Genomic DNA, 10503 nt, shown 5'->3' with positions numbered 1-10503 from the left:
CATTCCTACGTACTTTTCAGACCATTCAAGTGTCTTAGCTTGCATATATCTAACAACACAGCCGATTCGCCGATTCAAGAATCAGTGGAATTTGAACACTTCCTTGTTAGTAAATCATGATTTAGAAGTCTGATTAAAGAAACATGGGCAATATGCCTGCGAGCCTGTAGTAGATATGCCACTGCTATTGACTGGTGGGTTAAAATGGCAAAACCAAAGTTGAAGAAAGTTGTTCAATACAGTGCCCAGAGCGCAAGGGAAATGAATTCACTATAGAGTATTACTATTCCTATTTGAGAGATCTATATGATCAAGTCTCAGCAGGTTCCTCACTTCGGATAGCAGACATCAAAAAAGTCAAAGCCAAGTTACTTAATATCAAGAGAAGTCAAATGGAAGGGTTGAAAATAAAATCGAAGGCAAATTCGGTGTCAGAAGATGAAACTACTTCCCTATATCATTTAGTGAAGCATACGAAAAACGGGAGGACTTTTATTGATGAAATTCGAACATAACGGTACGATTCTCAGAACCCAGCAGGATATCAAGGACGAGATTTATCGCTATTATTGCGAGCGATATTTTGTACATCAAAGTAGTGATGCTTCCTTGGAAGAATTCCTTGACATCCTAGCCTCGCAGCTGACAGAAGATGACAACGAAAATTTTCTCGAGGTTGTCAGTGAAGAAGACGTATATGAGACTCTGTGTGCCTCACCACCAAAAAAATCCGCAGGACCGGATGGTCTGCCTGCAGAGTTTTACATCCGTTACTGGCCAATAGTAGGTGCGAAAATCACGGACATTGTAAATGAGGTTATTCAGCGTAAAATAATTCCGGCTGAGTTTAAGGAAAGTAAAATTGTTCTGGTGCCAAAAAATTATGGAAACAAAGATTTAAATATTTTTCGTCCAATTTCACTGCGAATTCTGATTATAAATTAATTGCTAGAATAATAAACAAGAGAATTTCATGCCTTACAGATAAAATTATTAGTCAACATCAGAACTGTGTGCAAGGCAGAACCATTTTTCAAAATCTAGCGGAATTCAGGGATATCATTGCAGTAACTTCTGTAACAAACATAAAGTGTGCTTTATTGTTTTTAGATTTTTATAAAGCGTTCGATGTAGTAAATCATGAATATCTTCTACAGACATTGAAGAAAACAGGTTTCAACGATAGGGTCATACAGTTGATTAAGAACATAGCAACTGGAATAAATGCTAAAATAGCGGTGAACTGTCAACAATCCAGGCCGATGCAAATACAACGAGGTGTTCCTCAAGGAAGTCCTCTGTCCATGTCGCTCTTCGCCATTTCGCTGGAACCTTTCCTCCGACATGTCCATCCTAGATTAAAAGGCTTAACATTATCAGGAAATAGAACAGTTATAAGAGCCTATGCTGACGATATAGGGGTCATTATAAGGAATAATGACGAGGTAACCACGTTAACAACAGTGATTGATTTATACTGTAGAGCATCTGGAGCCAATGCAAACAGAAAAAAAGTAATATGTTAAATCTCAGAGGTTCTGATAATATCAACGTCGAGTGGGCAAAATTAGTCCGACAACATAAAACACTTGGGATCACCCTGACAGCATGCCCTATAAAAATGACGGCTTTAAATTGGAAAGTTGCAGCAGATAAAGTGCAAGGAGCCATTGTAGAGAATTTAACTCGATATATGAACCAAGTTCAAAGAACACAGTATATCAACTCAAGCATCCTTGCTAAGGCTTATTATACTGCCCAGCTGTTTCCAATGCCGAGAATGATAGCGAGAAGAATAATGTCCAAAATCACCAACTTTTTGTGGAAAGGTGAAGTGTTCAGAGTACCAGCTAAAGTAGCCACTTTAGATCCTAAAAACGGTGGATTAGGATTAACTGATATAACGGATAAAGCCTCTGCTCTTTTTATCAAAAGGCAAGTTAATTTAATAAGAGACTCGCGAGAAAGCATAACCAGCCAACTTTTCGAGATCATTAAACCTCCAAGCCTGCTTCCCCCGATTGATGTGCAGAATATCAACAGTCGCTTACAGCATGTGAGGATTTTCTATGTTGAGTTTAGTTATGTCAGTGTCGAACTCAGGCAGTCGCGACACTTAACATCGAGAGCCATAATGGGGGAATGAAAGAAAAGCGAAGGAAGGAACAAAATAGAACGACAGTTTCCTATCATTGAGTGGACTGAGATTTGGAAAAACATTAGTTCTAATGTGCTCACGTCTAATCTAAAAACGTCATGGTACAAGACAATTAACAACATAGTTAGCACCAATGAAAGACTGCACGCAATTGGACTCTGTGAAACAAATTTATGTCAACAATGCCATCTAGTGGTCACATGAATAGTTGGAAGTGGATCTGGGAGCAAATAGTTCTGATTACAAGAACATCCCCTGAGTATATATCGCTGTCATTGATACACAGGCCTGAAGCATGCTATTTCCCAGAAGCAAAAAATAACGCTGTTTACTGGTTGCTGGGAAATTTTGTTAACTACGTCCTTAACAAATTAGGATCCGATAGCATCATGGAGTTCAAGGTACACATGCTGTTTGAGTTCCACAAGGAAAAGTTCGGTAATATGTTAAAAATTGTATTTGAAAGAATGGGCATTGGTTAATATAAAATAGAAGACTGTGTTGACAGTGATGTATTGTAGTTACCTTAAGGATATTATATAAGATTTTACAGTATATTTATGATGTGTGCTTTTTCTACTTCAGAGAGTAATGCACAGAACTTATGTGACATTGAGATTGTGTGTCTAATAGTGTCAAAACACAAAACATTAAAGGTGCATTATTGGCTTATATTAGAAATTTGGAAATAGACAGTTTTTATAGAAATGTCCTTATCGATTCATTAAAACCATGAGATTCTAGCTGATAAATGTAATATTCAATGGCTGGCACATTGCCATGTTCATTTTTGCACTGTGATGTGTAAGTCAATTTCGCAGTGAAAGACTGGTTATATAGATCTGATCACTTCAGATACTTAACATGCAACTAATATCCAGAAAGTGTAGCTGGAAGGCTAGTCAACTTTATTATATATCTCCTTTCTGCCATTCTCAAGTATTTCAGAAATTGTCTAATATGATTATTAAATTATTTTATATTTAAAATTATCCCACCAACTTGCTGATATCCATCATAAAGAACTAATTATGCTTCTGTAAAGATTGGAGCTCATGTAATTCAAAGTGCAGATTTTACTTCTTCAGGTTTGAAGTTTCAATGTCTTTAAAAAAAATTTTCTTGATGTTTAACTTAATTCTTTCTGGTAATTTAGTCAGTAATACAATCTTCCGTTGTCTTTCCTTAACGTCAGTGTAACTGAAATGATCAAACCGTTTTGTTTAAATAACTTCATATATGTATAACTTAGTATGTATTTGGAATGTGTAACATTGTTTTTTTTTAATAAATGTTTTTATTAAAAAAAAAGCTGTCTGAGGCGCTGCAGTCATGGACTGTGCGGCTGATCCCGGCGGAGGTTCGAGTCCTCCCTCGGGCATGGGTGTGTGTGTTTGTCCTTAGAATAATTTAGGTTAAGTAGTGTGTAAGCTTAGGGACTGATGACCTTAGCAGTTAAGTCCCATAAGATTTCACACACATTTGAACTTTTTTTTTTGAAGCTGTTTCTCTGCTCATCTCTTTTTATGTCTGAACTGCAACTGCTCACTTCATTGCAGGTTAGTTGGACCAACTGGTTGCCCAGTGCTGTTAAAGTTAAATGCGCCAGTAAAGTTGTTTTCCTGCATTATCGTTCAGCTTATGTGCATGTAACACAGCATAAAACGTATCGTTATGATCGTTCTTGACTGGACTGAATACAGCTTGGCTTCCGCTGCACGTAAAACGAAATCCAATGCGATTCAAGCAAACGTGAAGAATACATAGTGTAATGTTTAAATCAGGTTTATTCTTATGGTGAACACATTATAAAAACATACGTAAGTTCTCTCTGAACAACGAGTAATTTTTCATGAGAAAAGTGTTCCAGTTCTTATTATCTCAAACGACAAATACTATACATTTCTGATTACAGAGGACTATGCAGACAAATTGGAATGAATCCGGTGTTTATCGCTGATGGCAGCACAAACGTCATTGTCGCTGGTTTCCTTCATTAACCTGAAGCTGAATTTTAACTTTAAGGAGCGGAACTTCATGCAGTTCTCTAGAAAAGTTCTTTTCTGACTAAAGTAGTTTACGAGTAGCTTTGCATTATTATGTAACATTCCTTTCAGTGGACTGAACCTGCCAATAACACAAAAACTATTGTAAGTATATTTCACTCTCTTGGAGGTGCAGAAGTATTTATTAAAGTATTGCGCTGGTGTGGACAGTCAGAAACAGTTGACTGACATTGTGATGTAAGCTAGTTAGCTTAATGAGTTTATTATTAGAGCAAGATCTGTACTATCTGTATTTATACTTGTCTGTGTCAAAATATTTTGAAAATTGGACAAACTGTTTCATAGTGCATAGTCTCAATAGTAGTGACCTAGGAAATTTTCTTTGCTAAAGACGTTTCGAATGAAGAAATTGCAAGTAAAGTGCGAACTGTGTTGCAGGAATTCAGGATTAATGATTATTAACACTACTTTAGCACTGTACAACAGTGAGAGTTTAGAATACAAACTGTTTTTGCTGCCTGATTGCCATTTGTGTTTTTAATGATAAGTAAAAAGCAAATGAAAATTATCACTGCTAATGACAGTTACAGAAGTATAGAAAATCGTCAAAACAGATTTTTATGGTGAGAATCATAACAAAGCAAGCGATAGTTTGTTTCTTTGTTACGATTTGTAAACTTACATAGGCTATGCCGCATCAAATGAATAATATTGTTTATCTTAAAATAATAACGATTATTAATAAATTTATTATTTCATTAGTTACGATTTTGATGAAATTTGGTACAAATTCCACATATAAGAAACCTAATATTTGGTATGAGCGTAGAAGAACATTGTGGCAACATAGTTTTTTCCATAATTTTCTGGAACAGCTCGGACTAAGGCGTTCGTGATTATAAGCCACAGAGAATGATGTCGAAATGTAATCTGTAGTAAGGATTTTCAGGATTATTAGGAAGCTGTATTCCTTACCTCCTCAGCTGATTTTCATTCTCCTAAAATAAAGAAAAAAGTGACGGCCATCTGTGAGTATTGTAAACTTTCCTGCCACAAAGTGGAATATCAGAACAAATGCCACAAGGCCGTGTCGTATACGTCACTTAGTTAAAAGAACTGTTTTTTCCCCTTATAAATCAAATTAATTTGGTTTGCATACGGTTTATAACACACATTAGCGCTATTTCCTCAACAAACGAAAACAAACAAGATGTGTTAGATCCGACACCGCATTGTTGTAAGAAGTTTAATTTTTACTGAAATTTTGCTGATCATGGCTGTATCCTGGTCAATTTGGCGATGTAGGCATTCGTTACTGCCACATATTGCGGAGCACAAATTACAACTCTATTTTTACATTTTTCAAATGAGCGCTTTATTAACTTAAACAAATGCATTATAACCAAAACACGCGAATAGTACAAAGTAGACTACTGTAAGCTTTCGCTGACTGTCACCAGAAAGCCCTACGATTTGCAGACCCGAGGCCAGTCGAGAGCGTCCGATAGGCACCAAGATTTGACCTCCCTAGACGTAAGTGTCTGGACTTTTATGAGTACCCTCCCACCGGCAACCCCGTTTGTACCAGCTGGGCTTTTCTTACCTTTCGCCACCTACGGTAGTACCGCAGATAACCGATAGGTGTGCACTACTCGGAACTCTGAAATACTCTTGGTTAACCCTATCTTCTGAACAAATGTACTTCGAATTTTAGTGTTGAACACATAAAACATTACATTGGGACACCCGATCTATTGGTAGGCATGAAATATAAGCAAATTTAAAAATGCACAGAAAACTGCGTTGTGTAACCAGTCATAATGATTACATGACACAGAGGACAAACACGATGGTACTGTTCAGTAAATTGTATGCAGTCTTACAGAGGTCAGTGTTGCTGACGCTGGTTAATACTGCAGCTCTACCCTACCTTATTAAAAATTAGGTTTTCAGGTTTTTTCGGACCCAATGAAAAAGTTAGTTCGATTCGGATCACTATGATATTGTGGATAGTGGGATATAGACCCAATAAGCAGTAGCAAATTATATTTTGAAACATGCAGAGATGAATTATAAAATCAATACTGAAATAACGCTATGTATTTATCATTTGATTTCTGATTGTACGTTTGCTGTATAACAATTATCATAACCTTTATACAATTTTAGCGCTCCATTTACGTTGTGAATCTTATACAGATATCTTTCATGCATCAGTACTGACAATTCTTTGGGATATTTTGATGATGACGCTACTGACAAGGAGTTTTGTTGTAGACTAGCAATACTAGGTGCTGTTGCTAGCATTGTATATATATTTATGGTCTCAAGACTCTAAAGTATTAATTTTATATAATAACAAACTGCGCATTCAAACTCATACATCTTGCCGTTCATAAGGGTTAATGTCGATTGTGTACCAAAGGTTGTTTTCGCAAAGACTGTGTAGAAATACAGTTGTGTGATTGCTGGCAGTGCTTGAGTGCTACATTCCATACTGTGTTGAAGATCTTTGTGCATCATTTCTGAAGGCACCCTAAGATGCTTATGTTAAACTACCCGACGATTAAACGACGCTGTTCTGCGCCTGAGTTGTGTTGTGATAAAGTGTAAAACTGACATAAAAGTGAATAATGAGCGCGTACTTACAGGTCGCAGAAGATGAAGGAGAAGAACCCATAGAACTCCCTACCGAAGATGATAGTACATTATTGCTTTCAACGCTAGCAGCTCAGTTCCCTGGTACCTGCGGTCTCAAGTATCGGAATCCAGAATCCCGGACAATGAGAGGCGTTCGACTCGTAGAAGGAAGGTTACACCCTCCAGAGAATGGCTGGGGAACTGGAGTGTATTACTGCGTGTTTCCTAAAGGTTAGTATATGAAGTATTGGCTAGAGTGTGTACAGACAGTACTTTCTCTCATTCTTGGCGAGAGTGCGCAGATTCTGGTCATTTAGCTGGAGTAACGTGATGAGGAAGAATGTTTTTAATTATGTTTGGATTTGTTTTTGTCAGTGTCATAGTTTGTTATCAAGGATATTTACAAACAAACAAATCTACTGTATGTTGATGTGTTTGACGTGGAATCATTTAAACTGCCTAGTTTACAACTGCCTGCTTCTATGTCACTTGTTAACAACCGAAAACATTTTTTCTGTTTGTTGCCTACTTTATTTTAGTACGGTTCAAGTTGTGTAAACAAATAGTCTTACCCTTCGAAGTTGCCATTCAAGTTTCCAACCACTGTCCCGCTGTTCAGGGTCTTTATTTTCAAACTGCAGAAAACAGGTTGTTCAGCTGACGGAGCTAGTACCAATACCGCACAACCCAGAGTTATATGTATTCAGAGTATAGACTTATTTGACTGTGTAACATTTTTGCAGAGTGCAACTGACGAACATAAAGTGACATGACGTTATATTTTCCGTTAATCTTTCATGCCTTATGTACTTCTCGATGTGATGACGGACTTTGTGACACCCTTTTGAAACTTGTGGTCTTATGATGTGAAGATATCTAATGAATGCCATATTGAATGTAATTCGTTACAATTTGTTATTCTTCCCAAAAATTACGAGTTGTCACGGCGTGCTTACGTTAGGCTGATTGCAGTAGTGCTGTAAAGATGTGTTTGCCAACTATGTTGTTTTGTTGTTGTTGATTTCTGTGGATCTGCTTGTAACAATACTACTGATTCTGTTCCTTTTAAATTCGCATTCGTGTTGCAGTCAGGTTAATGCATGTTTGGAAGTTATATTACAAAAGAGTACACTTTCAATTGATCGTATAAGCATTCTGTGTAAAGTAAAAATAATTCTCTCAGAAATTTCTGATCTTGCATTAAAAGTTCTTTGTTCGATCCTAGATTATAATAGTTGTAACGGTGTTAACCATTATTATTCAATTGAGCCGGTCAGTATCTTTCTTTGGTGACTGATAAAAAAAAGGCACATAGTGTTGTAAAATGTTATCTTTCAGTATACATTATAAATTAACTCCATGAATTTCAATGTGATTTAAAATAATTATTGACCAACTGCTCCATATATTAAAAATCTCGTATAAGTTATAGTATGTGTGTGTATAAATAAACAACTGTTGTGTATCAGCAAACATTTAGGGTATATTTAAATGTGTTTTTGTGTGTATTAACCAAACAGATTTTTGTAATAGATATGTTTTTCTTTGAATAAGTCTATGGAAAATTGCCTTTGTTCGTATTTAAAAGAGGGGAAATAACTAATATTGCATAGAACATCCAAAGTTGAAATGACAAAAGTATAACTGAGAATTTTCTCATGTCTAAAGGGTCAGTTTTCTTACAACACTGTGATGGTAAGATTACTAGCTTGTCACATATTAAAAATTCATTATTTTGTAATATACTTTCCCATAGAGAAACTGTTACATTTGCCAGGTCCAATTGATATCTTTTCAGTCTGTTAATCCGCTGTTGGAAGTAGGTCACCAATACGTCGCCATAGATGTGTAATCATAACACATTGGCATTGTAAACTAACAAATGAATCCAGATACCTAGTTTGAAATCCACAAGCTTATTACAAGCTTATTATCCCAATAGGCTTACACATATTGACATTGGAGTAATTTATGAATGAACAGAATGTATTGTCAATATTGACCATTGCAAAAATGCTGTTTTCCAAATAAAGAAATAAATTAAACACTTATGTACTGCAAATGTTTTACTTGTTGTAAAGGGGTCAAAGAAAGAGAGAGAAATGGAGTAGGGTTGAGGGAAGTGAAAGTAAATACTTTATCTCCAACTTATGGCCTAAGAATTAATTTTGGGGGAATTGATGGATTAACCAATCCTCGCAACACAGCAGATTAAGTGAAGTGTTAGAAGGAGAAGCAATAACAATGATTAAATAATAGCTGAGGTGCTGTAATACACTGCTCAAATGAAATAGGGGGAACAGGACATTGGGCATCTGCCATACACCATTGAGCCATAATTGAGGACTGAGTATGTTACCCTTTTATACCCTTATCTTTCAAAAATTAAGTACATGACAAAACATCACAATGTCCTTGTTCATTTACATAACAAGGACTGAAATGTCAGAGAGGTGTCAAAAGTAGAAACAAACATTCATCCCATCACTCTGGGCACTGTTTGTTGGACTTTGAGAGTTTCAGTAACATGGGATGTGCCCTCCATGAGCATTTATCAGTTCTTGACACCTACATGGCATGCTCCGTATAAGTCTACGGAAGTCACCCTGCAGTATCCTTTTCCATTCTTCAATGAGAGCCCTTGATGGATCTTGGAGAGTCTGTGGTGGAACAAGTCAATCACTAACACATCTGTCATGCTTGTCCCACTCATGCGCAACGGAGTTTAGGTCGGTACTCACAATTGGGCGCACCATTAATTTAGTGTCCAGGTTTTACAAGACATGCATGGTGACACCCACCACATGCAGGACCACCACCGTACGCAGCTGCCAACAGGATGTGTTCGATGTTGCACCTGGTGGGAAGGTGACCGCGGACAACAATATCTGTACAGCTGTCAATAATGATGCCTCCCCACGTCAACACAGAACCTTTGCCAGATCTGTTGATTTCCTGGACAATAATTGGCGAGTACTGCTCAAAATACATTTCTCCATGTGAACATGGCCAACTCCTTGCATCAGAGGAAATACCAACTTATCTGTGAATAACATGTTTTGCCAATAACAAAGTTGCCATTTGATGTGGTAGCACCAGACCTGAAGGCGAGCTGTGAGATGTTGACTTATGAAGCGAATTCTCAAACAGCACGCCTATGTCATAAGGTCCTTTTTAGCAACCTGTTCCAAATGGTCTAATTGGAAACAGCATCTGCAGTTGCCCTTCTGAGGTTGTCTTGCAGGGCTCTGGTGGTAGCAGTATGATGCCGCAATGCAGAGATGTTCAGGTATTGCTCTTCACATGGGATTGTCACACATCAGGGACCTTGTTCTTTTTACCTTGTGTACTGATCTGCCTCCCTGTATTGTGTCCACAACCTATGGGTTACAGTGGGACAGACATTTACATCTGCAGCAACATGACAGAAAGTATATGCTTCTTGGATCAAACAGACTGCCCTTGCAACTTGTACTGTATTAAGATGTTGCATTGCATGTGCTTGGTTGAATACAATGTTAGTAAATAACTGCCGTCTGTGTACTTCACCAGAGAACACTGGGCCACCAGTGCTCACTTCCTCCTGAGGGGTCACCTGATCCTGTAATGCATGACACAGTTGATAAGTGGGGAATGACTTAAATTGTTGCATACATGGAAAGTGAATATAGCTATGCAATAAAATGACAGATACCGTCT

The 10503-nt window shown here is 37.3% G+C and overlaps 1 protein-coding gene across 2 annotated transcripts in view; it reads left to right on the top strand.

Moving 5' to 3' along the window:
• The first annotated feature begins 6702 nt into the window (after positions 1-6702).
• The window catches only part of LOC126469792 (TAR DNA-binding protein 43-like), an 84858-nt gene continuing 81057 nt past the window's right edge, over positions 6703-10503 (top strand). For both annotated transcript variants that reach the window (XM_050097044.1, XM_050097043.1), the window contains exon 1: positions 6703-7035. In XM_050097044.1, the coding sequence (XP_049953001.1) occupies positions 6798-7035 (238 nt within the window). In that variant the 5' untranslated portion in view covers positions 6703-6797. The remainder of the gene's footprint in view (positions 7036-10503) is intronic.

This window comes from Schistocerca serialis, chromosome 3, assembly GCF_023864345.2.
Source record: "Schistocerca serialis cubense isolate TAMUIC-IGC-003099 chromosome 3, iqSchSeri2.2, whole genome shotgun sequence".
In the NCBI taxonomy this organism is placed as follows: domain Eukaryota; kingdom Metazoa; phylum Arthropoda; class Insecta; order Orthoptera; family Acrididae; genus Schistocerca; species Schistocerca serialis.
The sequence above is the reverse complement of the archived record's forward strand: the minus strand, read 5'-3'. Positions and strand labels throughout refer to the sequence as shown.